At 49.6% G+C, this 18648-nt stretch overlaps 1 protein-coding gene across 3 annotated transcripts in view; it reads right to left on the bottom strand.

The window, feature by feature from the left end:
- SLC4A5 (solute carrier family 4 member 5) overlaps positions 1-18520 on the bottom strand; it is a 61611-nt gene extending 43091 nt beyond the window's left edge. For 2 of the 3 annotated variants that reach the window (XM_059659387.1, XM_059659389.1), the window contains exons 1-4: positions 18450-18520; positions 15570-15650; positions 10787-10969; positions 452-581 (exon numbers count right to left, since the gene is read on the bottom strand). In XM_059659387.1, the coding sequence (XP_059515370.1) occupies positions 452-581; positions 10787-10969; positions 15570-15648 (392 nt within the window). In that variant the 5' untranslated portion in view covers positions 15649-15650; positions 18450-18520. Of the gene's footprint in view, positions 1-451; positions 582-3948; positions 4261-10786; positions 10970-15569; positions 15651-18449 lie in introns of those variants that run through there. The other variant, XM_059659388.1, reaches the window with a different exon arrangement.
- Between the last annotated feature and the right edge of the window lie 128 nt (positions 18521-18648).

The following is an 18648-nucleotide window of genomic DNA, read 5'->3' as shown; positions in this document are numbered from 1 at the left end:
ACTCTGCTTGTCCTGCCCCGAGCTCCAGCAGCCCCCTGGAGCACACCATCTGGATTCTTCCTGGCACACATTCTCTCCCTTCCTGTCCACCCCAGCCAGCTTGGTGCTTCCCCTTCTGTAGCATTTAGTTTGAACCATTTGACATGAAATAATATAAGCCCTGGTATTCGTCTCTCATGATCTCAGGGGCGTCGGGTCTATCTTCCCATTTGGATTTTACTTTCTTTGAGGATAAAGACAAAGTCCTAAGTCTTTGCTTGCTCCTTAGTGTCCAACCCGGTTCTGGATACCAAGGAAGGCAGATGGGAAGGTCCTTATGGGCCAGAAAGTGCCCTGCAGAACTCAAGTCGCCAGGCGCCACTGTCAGCGATCCTCCCACCGGAAGAGCCAGCTCAGCCTGGGCAGACTGCGGCGAGCAGCCCCTCCCCACCACCGCCCACCGGCCCCTCACCTGGCTGACTCCTTCCACTCCATCTGGCCTCCGTCGTGCTGCAGAGTGTCCATCTCTGTGAAGAGGGTGGGGTTGGGAGCCTCATCGTCCTCCCCCAGGATGTCCTGGAGCTGCTCAGCAGCTGGAGACCCTGCGAACGGAGGACAGCAGGGCCCGCTGAGTGCCCTGTGGGGGACGGAGGGCAGCAGGGCCCGCTGAGTGCCCTGTGGGGGACGGAGGGCTGCAGGGCCCGCTGAGTGCCCTGTGGGGGACGGAGGGCTGCAGGGCCCGCTGAGTGCCCTGTGGGGGACGGAGGGCTGCAGGGCCCGCTGAGTGCCCTGTGGGGGACGGAGGGCTGCAGGGCCCGCTGAGTGCCCTGTGGGGGACGGAGGGCTGCAGGGCCCGCTGAGTGCCCTGTGGGGGACGGAGGGCTGCAGGGTCCGCTGAGTGCCCTGTGAGGGACGGAGGGCTGCAGGGTCCGCTGAGTGCCCTGTGGGGGACGGAGGACAGCAGGGTCCGCTGAGTGCCCTGCGAACGGAGGACAGCAGGGCCCGCTGAGTGCCCTGTGGGGGACGGAGGGCTGCAGGGTCCGCTGAGTGCCCTGTGAGGGACGGAGGGCTGCAGGGCCCGCTGAGTGCCCTGTGGGGGACGGAGGACAGCAGGGTCCACTGAGTGCCCTGTGGGGGACGGAGGACAGCAGGGTCCGCTGAGTGCCCTGTGGGGGACGGAGGGCTGCAAGGCCAACTGAAATGGGGCAGGAGCCAAGCACAAGGGAAAGTATTTCCTAAGTAAGTAAAACTAGGTCCGGCTTCTGGGCAAAGCTGGATTCAAGCCTCCGTGCGTTGGATGTGGGTGAGCTATCCTTTGGAAGAACAGAGACGAAAGGATTTAGTCTGCGTTCAAAATCCAGGGTCTTGTAGCTGATAATGAAGGATGGAAAATGGCCAGCGCCAGGGCAGCAGCAAGGACAGAGAACAGCAGAGAAAAGTGAAGTGAGGAAAACTGTGACCTAACTTCAGTGCAACAACCCCAGAGGGACCCCTTTCCCACCGGCCCCAAACCAGTCACCTCCCATCGCTGGCCTGGAAGGAGCGGTCTGCCACGCAAAAGGACGTGCTCGCGCCAGTGAGCTATGTGGGCCAGCTTCCTACATGGGCAAGATGACAGCCTGTTCCTGAGCTCCTGGTCTGCTTTCCAGCTGCCCACTGGTGTCATCTCTCAGATGAGTCTCCAGAACCTCAGAAGTTGGCAGTCCGACACTGAACATGTCCCCTTCCCCAGACAAGCTTCTCCTGCTTTCTTTTCCTTCCCTCCCTCCCTCCCTCCCTCCCTCCCTCCCTCCCTCCCTCCCTTCCTTCCTTCCCTTCCCTTCCTTTCTCTCGATATTTAATGAATGTGTATTATGCACCAGGCATTGTTCTAGGTCTGTGATGGCGAACCTATGACACGCATGTCAGAGGTGACACGCGAACTCATTTTTTTGGTTGATTTTTCTTTGTTAAATTGCATTTAAATATATAAAATAAATATCAAAAATATAAATCTTTTTTTTTTTTACTATGGTTGCAAATATCAAAAAATTTCTATATGTGATGCAGCACCAGAGTTAAGTTAGGGTTTTTCAAAATGCTGACACGCTGAGCTCAAAAGGTTCACCATCACTGTTCTAGGTGTTGGAAAACAAAGCTGTGAAAAGGCTCATATGTCCTTGCTCTCTTAAATAGTGGCAGAGAACGACAATAAACAAATCCATAAATAATTATTTCAGGTAGTGATAAGTGTTCTGAAAAAACAAAATAAAATGACCGGGAGCTACATTAGAGAGCATGGCCAAGAGTGGCCTCTTTAAGGGGGGGGGGGGGGGTATTTGAATTGTGATGTAAAAGGAGGAGCGACCGTGTGTATCTGAAGAAAGAGTGCTCCAGTGTTTCAAAGAGGTGGGCACATGCCCAGGTTGCAGGCTTGATCCCCGATGTGGGGCGTGCAGGAGGCAGCCAATCAATGATTCTCTCTCATCACTGATGTTTCTATCTCTTGTTATCCTTGAACCAGTAAGTTAATAAAAGCAACCAAACCAACAGTATGAGAAAGCTATGGTCTGGCTTATTTCTCTGGGACATCAGTGGTGCTGACTACTCCCTCTGAACTGAAATGCTACTCTTGGCTCGCACAACGCTTCACTTTCTTGATATTTTTTTCTATCTCTTTGAGGACTCCTTTGCCTTATCCTTCCCGGGTCCCTCTTCACTGACTCTCCCCAGGTCACCCATGTCCACAGGCCCTGCCTGTATCAAGCATCTCCCACTGCCAACCGGACCGCTCCACCTGGGAATTGTCAAGTCAACCTCAGCATATTCAAAACAGCTCTGCATCCCTTCTTGCAACACCCCAACCCTGCCCTCCTCCGTTTGATTAATACACCTCTAGCTACCCAGCCATCCAGCCGAGAAATGTTGGACTCACTCCAGAAGCCTCCTTCCCTTTCACCATCCAGGTCCAATCAGACCCTGAGTTCGTTCATTTGCTTCCTAAATCCTTTTCATCTCTCTCCCTCTTTCCCCACCCATTGCCACAGTCTTGGTTCAGGTTCCCATTATTTCCTGTTCCAGTCACTGCAATAGCCACCTAACTTCCCTACAGCTTCTGGGTGCTCCATCCACCCCCATCTCCTATGTAGCAGCAGTTTGCTTTCCTAACATTTCAAACATGTTCACATGGCAGACTCCTGAGAATCAGGGCAGCACCATGAAGTATTGTGCATATGAGATAGAAATAATTCTACTAGCAGAAAAGACTATTTGTGTATCTGTATATAGTTCAATAGATCTCATTTATTTATTTCACTTCTTAATTTTTCTATTACTTTAAACTTACTTTCCCCCCCCCCCCCCCATTGGCTTTTTAATAGCTGACACTTGCTAGCAGACATCAGAGGTTTAAGGAAACTTTATAGAAGAAAAACCAACAATTGAACACATATTCTTACTTTTTTTTTTTTTTAATTGGGAGAAGACTGACTGCTAGCACCCTAATTCTCCATGTGTTCAGAGTTCAAGAACTACTTTTCTAGAACATAGATTTGGTCATGTTACTTTCTAGGTGAAAAACCTTCAATGGCTCTCGATTACCAGAGCTCTATGTAGGCTCTATGACATGGCTCAAAACATTCCTTGTGATCTGGACCTAACTTGTCTTTGTAGGTTCTGTCATGTCCCTCAACCAGATGCCCTCAACCCCAGCCGCCACCAGACTCCAGACTCCAGCCACACTTGAACCCTGATACCCTAGACCCCAGTCATCCTTGACCCCACATGACCTTGACCCAGACACACCAGATCACACACAGTCCTCTGAAAAGGAGGACAGATCACTCCTGGGACTTAGTGCCTACAATTCCCTGAGTCTGGAGCCCCTTTCTCCCTTCCAGGCCAGATAAGAAGGCAAATACATGGGATCGTCATGAAGAGACGAGACAGGGCAGAGAGAGGGTCCCTGAGGGACCCCTGTCTGGGCATTACCTGCTCCCTGGAATAGCTGAGTGCTGGGGTCTCCCGCTGTCGGCACTGCCTCTGGCCCCAGCCTGTTTCTGCTGTTGCCACCCCGACCACTGCCTCCACAGGTCCGCTTCCTGGCCGGCACAACAAACTCACTTTTGTTTCCAGTTAAGCACCAGGGGAGGCATGGGGTGAGGAGAGGCAGGCGAGGGAGGTGGGGGGGTGGGGGCGCGAGAGAGAAGGAAAAGTATGAGTGACTGGGAGGCTGGAGAGAGAGGACTACTTGTGAGAGAGAAGAGAGATGTGGTACGTGTGAGAGAGATTGTGTATGTAAGAGAGAAAACTATATTGAAAGGGAAATAAAGATACTGTGAGTATGAGAGAAGTGTTACGAGAGAGAGAGAGAGAGAGAGAGAGAGAGAGAGAGAGAGAGAGAGAGAGAAGAGGGAGGGAGACTCTTAGGCGCCCTGGAAGAGAAGGGCTCTGTGGCTGCAACAGAACCTCAAGAAGGCAGCCAGGGGCTCAGAGGGGACTGGCAGAGCTGCCCCTCCCCCCCCATGAGCCCTCCCCTCAGTGCCCGGAGCTCCAGGAGAGCCGGGCACCTCTCCTCAGACCCCTTTATAAGGCAGAGGTAGGATTTGCCTTGAGACTCCCCGGGGCCTCCTTAAGAGCCTTGGCCGGCAGGTGAGCTGGCTGGAGTGGCCTAAGCCCTGATGTGGAGGTGGGGTTGTTGGGGAGAGGGTTGCTGGCGGGTAGAGGGGGCCTCACATTTCACAGCAACCACGCCTGGGGCTAGTTTCTCTCCTCCTAACTTTAAATGCTTCTCTTCCTCTTCAGCTACTTCTAAGACAAGTCCCAAATGTCATCACTCAGTGGGTGTTTTCTGAGAGTCCCCGGACAGGGACGGAAGGTGGGAACCGGTCACTTCAGGGTGTCCCGCAAACCCCACAGGGGAATTACTGCTCTGCCCAGAAACTCCTAATCTCCTGGGTTCAGTTCAACAAGTGCTTACGGGGCACTTAGAATGTGCCAAGGTTGCTTAGAGGTCACTGCTCCAAGGCGCTCTGAACCCTGAATTCACGAAGGCTTAGAGCTGGAAGGGAGCTTAGCAGTCGCCCAGCCCAAAGCCTTCATTTCACGGGTGAGAAAACCAAGACCCACTTTATAGCACAGAAGGTCCAACAGGCCCGGCGCGGGGAGCCTGGAGGAGAGCCCAGCCTGCTGACCGCCTCCCCCTCACCGCCCTGCTGGCTGCCTCACTTACCACATTATCAGACCTGAGGCCCGAGGGTCAAATATGGTCACTTTAAAGCTGAGAGAACATCAGCAGAGGGTCAGGGCATGTGTTCAGCTGCAGAATCTAAGCCAACCCCACCATCAAGGAGCTCCTGCCTTGGCAGGCTCCATCGCAGGCAGGACAATGAGGGGCTGGGTGCCTCCGAGCTCCCAGGCGCCACAGCTCACACTGCACGGTGGGTGCTGTCGGCCCAGCACCTCCTGTGCACCACAGGGCAGCCACTGCACACCGCACCTCAGACACTGAGGGTGACCTGGACCCTCCGAGAAATACCAGAGACCACCAAGGATGCCAGAGGATTCTCTCTACTCGTGTGGTACTGCCTCAGCCCAGATCTGGCTTCCACTCCTGACTGCTAATTATGGGCAGTAGGATCTGGGCAAGGCAGTAAGCTCTCTGAGCCTTCGTTTCCCCATCTAAAAAGCAGGAATTTTCACACTTCCTTCACTCGATTGTGCTGGACAATGAGATACTATATGTGGTGTGGTTGGCACAGTGCTTGGTACACATCAGTCACTCAAGAAATGATTTCACGATTTTTGTTGTTGCCAACAAGTGACACCTCCCTCCCTTATGACCATCACCAGTCTGGCCTTTCTAATACTCCAAGGGCTCAATCCTTCTTAACTTCTAGATGGCCATGCTACTCCCACACTGCTCCCCTACCCTGCACCCTGCACCCCTCTCCTCTTTCTGCTCCTTCCTCCCACCCAGGGAAGGTGTAGCACACCAGGTGCTGGGCTGCTGGACCAGGTGGCTGTAGTGTACAGCATTATATAGCATTTAGTGACTCACACACCTTAGCGTGCCCAGCAGTCCCGGTTTGCTTGGGACTGACCTGGCGTTAGCACTGCAGATCCCACGTCCCTTGTCTTGGGAAATCCCTGGATTCCAAGCAAACTGAGGCAGTTGGTCATCCCACAAACATCTTTCCGTCTACAGATGAGGATACCAAGGCCCAGGGACTGCACAGCCAGGTCGGGCTTGGCTGGTTGTGTTTCTCTTGGATCTTGGCTCCAGTTCTTATTACCAGCCTAGAGAAGTGGAAATGCAACCACATTGCGAAAGCTGCTTCTGTCCACGTGCTCCTCATAGCCTTTCTAGAGGTCCTCAGGGCCAGAAAAGGCATTCTCTCCAGGGCAGGAAGCATCGCTCTTACTGGTTCTCACCACAGCTGGATAGTTCTATTCCCCATTTATGCTCTGCTTGAGTTTAAATCGATTGGTTGCAGAGTACTGACTTCCTAAAATGATACTCACTCACACTAGAGGCCCGGTGCACAAAAATTTGTGCACTCAGGGGGGGGGGGGCGGTCCCTCAGCCCGGCCTGTGACCTCTCTCAGTTTGAGATCCCTCAGGGGATGTCCACCTGCTGGCTTAGGCCCACTCCCTGGGGGATCGGGCCTAACCTAGCAATCAAACATCCTTCTGGCAGCCTGGGAACCCTCGGGGGATGTCCACTTGCCAGCGGGGAGCAGGCCTACACTGCAGTCGGACATCCTTAGTACTGCTGAGGAGGCAGGAGAGGCTCCCGCCACCCCTGCTGTGCTGGCAGCCATCAGCCTGGCTTGTGGCTGAGCAGAGCTCCCCCTGTGGGAACACACTGACCACCAGAGGGCAGCTCCTGCATTGAGCGTCTGCCCCCTGGTGGTCAGTGTGTGTCATAGTGACCAATCATTCCCAGTTGTTCTGCATTTACAGTCAATTTGCATATTACCCTTTTATTATGTAGGATAGAGGCCTGGTGCACGGGTGGGGGCTGGCTGGTTTGCCCTGAAGGATGTCCCAGATCAGGGTGGGGGTCCCTCTGGGGTGCCTGGCCAGCCTGGGTGAGAGGCTGATGAAGGCTGCTTGCAGGCTGGCCAAACCCCCCAGCGGGGACCCTCACCCCATGGGGGTGTAGCCAGCCTGGGTGAGGGGCTGAGGGCTGTTTTCAGGCTGGCCACAACCCCCAGCGACCCAAGCCCCCAGCCTCTTCTTTTTTTTCTGGGATTTATTTATCTTCTATAATTGAAACTTTGTAGCCTTGAGCGGAGCCCAGGGCTGGCCAGGGCAGGTGGGAAGCTTGGCTTCCTCCATCACTGGGGGCAACCCAAGCCTCCTGCTCACTCCAGCTCTGTGGCTGCCACCATCTTAGTTGGGTTAATTTGCATACTCACTCCTGATTGGTTTGTGGGTGTGGCTTGTGGGCGTGGCTTTAGCGTAGCAGAGGGATTTGCATGTTTCTCTTTTATTATATAGGATTGGGGGAAGGGGCAGTATGGAGAGAGAAAGAATAAACAAGCCCACTGCTGAGGCATATTCACTACCTACCCGTTCCTTTCACCACAAGGCAATCGGCTGCTTGGAAAGGTGCCATTCCCAGCCTGTGTGGAATATGGTGACTGAGCAATGAGGTCTTACAAAGGACAGTGGTGGGGCGGGAGGGGCACCCACAGGCTTTGGAGTCAACAGACCTGTTTTCAAATCCCAGCTTCACTGGTTACAGCTGCATCACACTCATCCCTTTGAGCCCTGATTTCTCTATTTGAAGATGGGAGAGTAGTAGCTCCCTGTTATGAATGCTATACAATTAGTTAACAAAATTATAATGAACTGCCATTTTGTGGTACAAAACTCCTTCACATGCACTGCCTTGCAGGATCCAGGCCGTTCCTCCGTGAGGCGGGAACTAAAGGTGTTTCCTGTCAGTTCTGCATCTGCACAGCCTGCCTTACGCTCCGGCCCTGCCACATCTAACCACCCCGGCCCGGCCCAGGCCCCCACATTCTGCATGGACCCCGTCCGGTGTAGTGGGAGTTCCCACTGGGCCTACGTGGCCAGGCCAGCTGGACCTCCTGCCTGGGCTGTCCGGATGGATTCGCAGAATATACAGGACACTCCGCGAGGAAAAACACATGTGGTCAGGTGCTCTACAGCAAGGAGAAGTGGGAGACTCAGACAATTATCTAGATGGTGCAGGTAAAAGAGTTCTGGCAAAAAAAAAAAAAAAAAAAATATATATATATATATATATATATATATATATATATACACATACACACACACACACATATACATATATATTTAAATTTCAGAGAGGAAGGGAGAGGGAGAGCAAGAAACATCAATGATGAGAAAATCATCAATCGGCTGCCTCCCATAAGCCCCCTACTGGGGATTGAGCCTGCAACCCGGGCATGTGCCCTGCCTGGGAATTGAACTGTGACCTCCCACAGGACCAGGCTATTTTGGCGTGTCCTGCTCTCCTCTTGCAGGTCATTGTCCCTGACCCTGTGAGGTTGTGGAGAGGGTCCGTATCTGCATCACACATGCAGTGCCCCATTAGCCTGGAAGGAGTGAATGACTGAGGGGTCACTCTACCACCTTCTCACCCCATGGAGAATGGCAGGAACCAGCTCGGCCCCCAGGCTATAGACAACAGCTGTGGCTGCTGACTTTGTCTGCAGCTCTGTGGCTCCCTTAAGTCAAGCGCATCTAGAACTGCGCTGGAATGTATTCTTAGGAGTAGGTGGGTTCTATGGAAAGTTTTAAAGTTTGTGTTTCTATTTTGATGATAATCTTTAAAAGATCTCTTTTATCGCTGCAAGGGAAAAACTTTTCTATTGTTATCATTCAAAACTGGAACACATTTCTATGGGCTAAAACCTTAATGAAGATGTTATTTCTCAAACTGGGACCCAATGCCCCCCTGGGGCTCTACAAATGTGCAAATACATTTTCATGGATCCACAGACATGATTTTCTTTTTAAAAGGGGTCCCTACTTTACTCCAACTTGAAAGATACAGCCTGACATGTCCTGTCCTCCTAGGCTTTCCCATTCTCCCTCCCCCAGTTCCATACCGATTCCAGGGACAAGCCAGTAACACATGCACGTGGTATGGGAACAAATGTATCAAAGGGTTCCTCCCATTCTCTCTCCTTTGGTTTCCAGGTAAAAGCAGTGTCCCTTTAATTGAACCAGAAACCATCAAAATAATCCACCATTCATGACGCCATGTGATGCACCATGTCACATCAAGAAATACTACTTACATCCTGGCCAGTGTGGCTCAGTAGATTGAGCATCATCCCATGCATAGAAAGGTCACCCGTTGATTCCTGGTCAGGGCACATGCCCGGGTTGCAGGCTCGATCCCCAGTAGGGGGTGTGCAGGAGGCAGCAGATCGATGTTTTTCTCTCATCGTTAATGTTTCTATCTCTCTCTTCCTCCCTCCCCCTTCCTCTCTTTCTAAAATCAATAAAAACATGCCACTTATTAGCTCTCCTCCAAACCCTCTGAGCAGAGAACGCTAACTCTAAACCATGTGCCTCTCCCCTGGCTCAGGGGGGACCCAACAGATTCAACTTGCAGAGGGTGACTTTACCCCTGAATGTGGTGGGGCAGTGGGGTGACAGGGAAATGCCCCTGAAAGTGAGCCTGAGGCATCCAGTTCCAACATGGGGAGCACCCAGTTCCCACCAGGTATGATCTCCACTGCGTCTCGATGTTCTTACCCCTGAGCATGTGTGTGTGCACATGCATACGCATGCATGTTTGTGTGTGTGTGTGTGTGTGTGCGTGTGCATGCACACAGATGTATTTTAATCAGCACTTCTCTCTTACCCTGGGCATGTACAACAAACTCCCCATTAACCCATCTCCCCTGTAGACGCGCTTACTCTGGGAAGGCCACAGGCCTGGTAGACTGGGTGCCTGAACAGTGGTTCGGGGCAGCAGCAGGGTTGGAGGGGTTCTGAAGGCTTTTGGGAGCATGTATGTCAGGTCTTCTCCCACGGGGACACTAAAACCCTGTGATTGCCTCTGGCATGCCTCTGAGGGTTTAGATGAACCCTCATCGTTTTGCCTTGCTCGAGACAGTAAAAATATGTAATAAAAACCAATTAAATGTCAGTTAGTAGGCAGATTTGGGATATGATGGGAGTACACGTATGTCCCTAGAAATAGTAAAGTCACAAAAGAATAAAATGTCTCAGCCGTGCTCTAAGAGCTCCGGTCTTTTACTCCTCTTAAGACTGATATCTTTCCACAGGAAAGAACAAAAGAATGATTTGTAATCAGCCAAGAACTGACTTCTGCAGCCGCAGAGGAAGCCCCGGGCTCTGTGGGCCTGGAGAAAGCGTCCCAGGGCTCCGCAGCCCCCCTGCAGGTCCTGGACAGCTCTGCCCAGTTCCTCACGCGGGAGGACCCACGGGCAGGTCATGACGAAGCAACTCCGTCTGCTGAGCACAGTGCCTCACACCCAACGGGCGTGTTCGTATTGGTCCTTAGGGCAACGGCCAGGTGGCCCCTAGGAATTTAGAAATGAAGGAAATAATCCGGAGCATTAAGCCATGAAATCAGCATGGAATGGATCAGAGCAGAGGACTGAACTCCCCCCAGAGAGAGGCGCTCAGCTTGACTAAAGGCGGCCGGGGCAGCGAGCCCGCCAGCAATGGCAGCGGCGGAGAGAGGGGGACTGGAACACCGGGCCACGTCTCAGGAGGCGCCCTCCTGCCCGGCCATGCCCCGCCTGCACCCACAGCAGCCGGCCCCCCAGAACGCACCCCTCAAGAACTCACGGGTCCTGCTGGCACGGTCTGCACTGCTGTCCCCGCTGCTTGCCCCGCTCCCCGCGCCGGCCGGGTCCCTGTCCGGCCACAGGCCCCAGCGGACCTTCTGCTGGCCTGAGGGCTGTCCCTTCTGGTCTCTCTTCCTTTGAAGGTAACTGGGGACGGAAAGCCCAATGTGGATGGAATGGCAGTCTGTGGGCACAACACAAGACGGGGGGAGCCAAGAGTTACTAAAAGCTGGCATTTCTCCTTAACAGCCTCCAGTCCCAAAGAGCTAAGGCCAAGAGCAAAACCCGAGACATGGGATTCCTGGCCAGGGCACTGCCGGAGGCACGGGCTTGACGGAACCCCACTCCGAACAACTCGGTGTGGCTGGAAAAGCTGCCCTTGGCACTGCAGTCTGGCAGCATGAGCAGAACCCCCAGCTGCCTGCTAATCCAGGCAGCGATGACCACATATGGCCTGTGACGCAGGACAGAGGCCCTCAGGGGGTCCCAGGCTTAGTCCCAAACGCCAAGCCCCTCCTTGGCTGGTATAGAAAAGCCGAGTGCACCTTATTGAGGGCCATTTTTACTAACAACCAAGGACTACATGAACCACTTACCAGAAGAGCACGTTATTAAGGGTTTCTCAAAGCTGGTTGTGTAAACTAGAATTTTCAAGAACTATAGTTACCAGGAATCTTAAATTCAAAATTCTACTAGGAAGCCTGGCAAACCACCACCCTCCTCCCCCTTCCCCCCCCCCACCATCCCCCAGGCCGGGGCCACAGGGACAGCGGAATTCTCCCCGCCCTCAGGAAGGACTGCTGCTACCAGCTTCTCATCGGTGTTGTCTTGCAGTCAACAATTTTTAAAAATAATTAATAAATTGTTCAGTACAGTTTTAGACGTACGGAACAGTTGAGCAGATAGTACATAGACTTCCATGTGCCTACCCCCCCTGCCCCCACCTCCACAAAGTTCCCTCTTTTTTTTTTAATTGAGGTATAATTGACATATAACATTGCATTCATTTCAGGTTTGCAAAATAATGATGTGATATACACTGAGTGGCCAGATTATTATGACCACCCCATCAGTACAATGAAGTGAATTAGTTATGCAAATAATAATAATAATAATAATAATAAAACCTTGAGAGTATTTGCTTAGGAAGTTTTCAATATTCAGTATTTTTGGAAGTGTCAATGCAGTACTGATGGGGTGGTCATAATAATCTGGCCACTCAGTGTATGTACACACTGTGAAGTGACTACTACAGTAAGTTTAGTTAATATCCATCATGACATAGTTACATTTTTTTTTTCTTATGATGAGAACTTCTAAGATCTACTCTCTTAGCAACTCTCAAGTATACACTACAGATCGACTATCGCCGCCATGCTGTACACTACATCACCAGAACTTACCTTATAACTGGAAATGTGTGCCTTTGACAGTCCGTACCCATTTTGTCCGTTCCCCACCACCTGCCTTTGGCAACCAGTAATCGGTTTCTCTTTTCCTATGAGTTGGGTTTTTTAGATTCCACATATAAATGAGCTCATGCGGTATTTGTCTTTTTCTGTATGACTTATTTCACCTAGCATAGTGCCTTCAAGACCCATCCACGCTGTTGTAAATATCAGTATTTCCTACTTTCTAATGACTGAATAATATTCATACATATAAACAGTGCTGGACATTGTTGTTTCCATACCTTGGCTCTTATGAATAATGTTGCAATGAACACGGGGTGCAGACATCTCTTCGAGATAGTGATTTTATTTCCTTCAGATACCACAGTATATACCCAGTTGTGGGATTGCTGAATCATATGATAGTTGAATCTTTAATTTTTTGAGGAACTTCCATACTGGTTTCCACAGTGGCTGTACCAACTTACATTTCAACCAACAGTGTACAAGGGTTCCCTTTTCTCCACATCTCCGTCAACGTTGGTTATCTGGTGTCTTTTTTATAATATTCATTCTAACAGGTGTGAGGTGATATTGCATTGTGATTTTGATTTGCATTTCCCTGATGGTTAGTGATGTTTGGCACCTTTTTAAGTACCTGTTAGCCATTGGATATTTTCTTTGGAAAGGAATCTATTTAGTTCCTCTGCCCATTTTTTAATTGAATAGTTGTGTTTTTTTTTTGGGGGGGGGGTTGCTATTAAGTTGTATGAGTTATTTGTATATTAGTAATTGGATGTTAACCCATTATAAAAGAGGTGATTTGCAAATATTTTTTCTCATTCTGTAGTTGCCTTTTCATTTTGTTGATGGTTTCCTTTGCTGTACAGAAGCTTTTTAGTTTGACATAGTCCCACTTGTTTACTTCTGTTTTTGTTGTCTTTGCTTTGGGTGTCAAATCCAAAATAAATAAATTGTTGCCAAGATCAATGTCAAGGAGGGTACCCCCAATATTTTCTTCTGTGAGTTTATGGTTTCAGGTCTTATAGTCAAGTCTTTTATCTATTTTGAGTTGATTTTCATGTTTTGTGTAAGATAGGGATCCAGTTTGTTCTTTTACATGTGACTGTCACATCACCATTTACTAAAGAGACTATTCTCTCCCCAATGTATATTGTTGGAAGTTGAACATACGTGTGTGGGTTTATTTCTGGACCCTCTGCTCTGTTCCATTGATATATATCTTTTTAATGCAAATACTGTCTTGGTTACTATGGCTTGGTAATATAGTTTGAAATCAGGACACAGGAGGCCTCCAATTTTGTTCTTCTTTCTCAAGATTACTTCGACAATTTGGAATCTTTTGTGGTTCCCTACAAATTTTTGAATTATTTGTTCTATTTCTGTGAAAAATGCCATTGGAATTTTGATAAGGATTACATTGAATCTGTAGATGGCTTTGGGTAGTTTAGAGACTTTAACAATATTAATTCTTCCAAACCATGAGCATAAGATATCTACCTTTTCATTTATTTGTTCTACTTCAGTTTCTTTTATCAATATCTTAGTGTTTTCGGTGTACACGTCTTTCACCTCTTTGGTTAAATTTTTTTATTCGTAGGTAGTTTGTTCTATTTGTTGTAAATGGGATTGTTTTCTTTCTCATAGTTTATTAGTGCACAGAAATGCAACGGACTTTCCTATGCTGATTTTGCAACTTCACTGAATTTGTTTATTGGTTCTAACAGGTTCTTGGTGAAGTCTTTAGAGTTTTCTATATATGAGACCATGGCATCTGCAAATAGAGACAGTTGCATTTCTTTTCCAATTTGGATGCTTTTTACGTATTTTATTTTTGCCTAATTGCTCTGGCTAGGACTTACTGTGCTATGTTAATAAGAGTGGTAAGAGTGGGCATTCTTATCCTATTCCTGATCTTGGAGGAAGAACTTTTGACTTTTCCAGATCTACATTGACTTGATATTTTTTCACGGAAGGGAGGACTGCCCCTGGGCTCAGACTCCTGAAATGCACGTGCGGGATGCACATGCTGAGTGCAGACATCACACAGACGTTGCACCAAGCTGAGCCTGGGAGAGTCACTGCCCTGCAGGCTCCCTGGCTCATCCTTCACTTGTCTGTGGTCACGGGCATCTTCCTCTCTGGGACTCGGTGTCCTCATCTGTTATGCAGGAATACAAAGTCCTTTCTTTACTGGCTGGGCAAGGTTTTTCAGAAGATAGAATGACATGGTGTATGGGAACATGATTATGAAATTGTAAGGGGCTAGATACGGAAAGGGACTTATTAAAGAAATCAGGGGAGATGGTTGTCAGGGACATAGTTCACTTTCAACTCTGCATCTACCTTGTTCCATGTTCGTTTGTGTGCTTTTTTAATATTTTCCTTCATGATCTTTATTTTATTTTTTTAATCCTCACCCAAGGATATTTTTCCATTGATTTTAGAGAGTGGGAGAAGGAAAGACAGAGAGAAATATCAATGTGAGAGAAACACATCGATTGGTTGCCTCCTGCAGGTCCCTTGACCAGGGCCTGGGCCAAGGAGGAGCCTGCAACCAAGGTACATGCCCTTGACTGGAATCGAACCTGGGACCTTTCGGTGCACAGGCCAACGCTCTATCCACTGAGCCAAACCAGCGAGGGCCATGTTTGTTTCTTTTTCGGTGTCTTTTATTTTTTGGCTCCCATCATCAGAGCATGGCCATTAAGCTGGTGAACCGTGGGGAATGGCTAACCCTCTTCCTTCTTTGCTCTGTGGGACCTCTTCTCCCACGGCGAACAGTTGCAGTTTGCTCGGGGCAATGCCAAGTTCTCCCAGGAACTCCTCACTGCATTCTTCTCCCGTGGCAGCCTCAGGGTGTCTCTTCACAGTCTGCAGCTCAGCAAGCTTCCAGCTGGGCAGCGAGATCAGCCTTTGCCTCCACGTGGGGCCACAGCCTGTCTGGTTGCCTCTTATAAGCCCTGTGGCTGCCTCTCTGAGTGTAGGATCCTTGGGGCCTCTGAGTCAGCAACAGAAATACCTCCACTCAACACTCTCTTGCACTGGTTTAGCTGAACTGCCATTTTTAGAATCTATAACAGGTTGATATTTGCCATTAGTATGGTTTGTAGATCTTGTAAAATTAGGTGAGTTTCATTTTGTGCCCTAATCAATACAAGCAACGTGCCACTTTCCTGTTCCAGCCTGACCACGTGGTCCCTTTAAGACACAGGGAGCGCTGGCTCCACGGGATCGAGAAGAGACAATGTGGGTGAGTCAGGAAAAGGGACCAGCTCTGCAGATTCCCCAGCTGGAAGGGTGGTTATAAGAATATTCAAGGGATTCTCAGACCCTCCTGGGCTCTGCATCAAGTTCTCAAGGCGACCTTACCTTCCTGGTCCTGGCATGGCCTCCTGTAGCTAGCAGGGTCCAGCTTCCCTGCCCCAGCCTCCTCCTCCTCCACCTTCATGACTGTAAAGTAGAAGACGAACACAGCCTCAGTATGTGTGCGACACGAGAAGCTAGACTTTCAAGGAGAAATGGTTAAATCCACACGCATAGTGGGAGACCTTAACGCAGATGAAAAAGTTCAGGCAAAAGAATGTACAGTGGGGCCTTGACTTACGAGTGTCCCGACTGACGAGTTTTTTGAGATACCAGCTGTCTCTCGGCCGATTTTTCGCATTCAGTTGACAGAGTAATTTGAGTTAACGATCTCCTTGACGAGCTCGGTCTCGGAAGGAATTAAACCCGTAAGTCAAGGCCCCACTGTATAAACAAATTGAAGAAGCTCAACTATCTCCAACAAAAAGAGAACACACCTGTTTTTTCCATTACCAGTGGAACATTTACAGAGAGAGCATGTTTACTAGGTCACAGAAAAGGCCTAGTACATTTTGAAGAATTAAGAATTTTGAGAATTAAGCAATTTTTTCTGTGTCACAGAGCCAGGCACGGTGGAGCCAAGATTAAAATTGGAATCTCCCTGATTCCTGGATCCAAGGAAGGGAGGGAGGAAGAGGAGGACAGAAAGAAATGAAGACATGAGAGATGGGAGGAAGGGTGGTCTGGATAAGCCTCCCACTTCGGGGTTGCAGGCCCTTCCTAAGGCCTAGCTGAATTCCTGACACTCCCAATGGCCCTATAATACCCCCTTCCCTCTTCAGCTACCTTCAGTTGATCTGAGTTACTCGTATCCAAAGAGTATTCACCAGTACAACCATCCACAGTAAAATGTCACCTAAGGAGTTGTGTCAGCAACACACCAGCCCCTGCCATGTAGCAAATGAAAGAGCTTGTGCCAGCAGTTTTCCCTACACCAGCCCCTCTACTGTCCAACTAGCCACCGCTATTTTCCATCCATCTTTAGGTCATAGATGGTATTGGTGGGAAACATGGCTTCACAGTGAGAGATCAGATCAAATTACCTTCTGTTCTCAGTCACTTAAGGGCCCCATTCAACTTTACTGCCCCTGCCAGCAACCTGGAATCATACCTGGGGTCCCTGGGAATCCAAACCCGACTGTACGGTTAAGGACGGGGTGCCACACCCACAAGCAGACACTCGGGGCCCCTGCCCAGCAGCCCTCTCATCCCCTGCAGCAAGGAGATAGAGGTACAGCCAACCTTATGGATGGCCAGCACATTCTGACCCTCAAAACCCTGGTGACTGGACCACCTGCCATTGAACACTCCCCCCACCCCCATCCACAGGGTGCATCGACGTGGCCCAACAAATCCACTTTGTTCCAGATGTTTGCGTAGACACTGGAAGCAGAACAAACAGTTCAGTTTCTAGGGAAGAAGGGCATAATATGACCTTAGTGAGATAATAAGCCCTCACGATTAGGCGTCGTGTCTCTGGAAGAAAATGAACTGGGTCGTGCCATGGTCATCAGCCTTTTGAGAGCTTTTTCTCCCATCCTATCTTTTAAGCCATTTGACCTTACTGTCTCTAAGAAAACGGGACTAGCCCAGCAACGCCCCCAGTGAGCCCCTCTGAGAGCCCAAAGTAGTCCATTAAAGGGCTCATCTGGGATTATTTTATAAACTGAATTGACAAGAATGACATAGGGCAGCGGTTCTCAACCTGTGGGTCACGACCCCTTTGGGGGTCGAACGACCCTTTCACAGGGGTCGCCTAAATACATCCTGCATATCAGATATTTACATTATGGTTCATAACAGTAGCAAAATTACAGTTATGAAGCAGCAACAAAAATAATTTTATGGTTGGGGGTCACCACAGCATGAGGAACTGTATTAAAGGGTCGTGGCATTAGGAAGGTTGAGAGCCACTGACATAGGGTCATGCTGGGTTTTTAAAAGCTAAGCTAGAGCCCGGCCAGTGTGGCTCAGCAGTTGAGCATTGACCCAGGAACCAAGAGGTTAGCGTTGACCTATGATCCAGGAGGTCACGGTTTGATTCCCAGTCAGGCTCGATCCCCAGTAGGGGGCATGCAGGAGACAGCAGATCAATGATTCTCTACGGTCATTGATGTTTCTATCTCACTATACCTCTCCTTTCCTCTCTCTCTCTACAAATCAATAAAATCATTTTTAAAAGTATTCTAAAAAAATAAAAAGCTAAACTAGAAGCTAGAGAAAGGCCACCCTCCCAACATTGCACCTGCACCTTCCCCCCCACCCCAATCCCCCACCCCAGGCATGCCCCAGGAGAGGAAAGACAATGCAAGCAAACAGAATATCCCTAAGCAAACCACCAGTAACAAAACCAGGTACTACATTCAAGGCCTAACTACAGAAATGCATAACGAAAGGAGGCCAGCCATGATTCAGTTTCTATCCCGAGATGTTACATTAACAGATGTGATTTATTTTCCCATAGTTTTCCTGGAAAGAGGCAAATCTCAGGGGTTTTTCCTACTTTATAAATATTTCAGCCAGTCTCATAAATTTGGCAAAGACGATAGAAATGCACATGCCTAGAAGAAATGATTCTCAGCTCCATCAGAGGAGAACCAAAAAAACCCTAACTCACCAGGGTGTCGGAGGGAATGAGTCTCCTGTCATTTCTATTCGTGTGGTGTGATGTTTTGTGTCCCAAACCAGCAAACTCAAGGCACCAGGTGACTAATACATCTTTTTTAAGGAGAGGCAAGTGTCCAATGGTCATTGGGAGCAGTTACCCAGCTTTCGTGGTGTTTTCCTTCTCCGTGCGTGGAGCCCAGCCTGCGCTCTCACTGCAAAGCACGTGTCCCTTGTGCACAGCCTGTCCACTCCCCCCGAAGCTCCGAGATGCAAACTTACCGCCACCGTCTCAGCACCAGAAACCACGACCCAAGTCTCCGGAAGGCCAGACTCCCTCGCTCTGTTGCTGTTGGATGGCAAGAAGGACACACTGTGATTTCTAGGCTGAACAGTATTTGGGGCATAGGAGATTGACTTGTGGGCTCGCGGCGGCCAGCCATGTGACCAGGGTAGGGGGAGGGACAGTCCTGCAGAGTGA

Source organism: Myotis daubentonii, chromosome 12 (genome assembly GCF_963259705.1).
Source record: "Myotis daubentonii chromosome 12, mMyoDau2.1, whole genome shotgun sequence".
NCBI lineage: Eukaryota > Metazoa > Chordata > Mammalia > Chiroptera > Vespertilionidae > Myotis > Myotis daubentonii.
The sequence above is the reverse complement of the archived record's forward strand: the minus strand, read 5'-3'. Positions and strand labels throughout refer to the sequence as shown.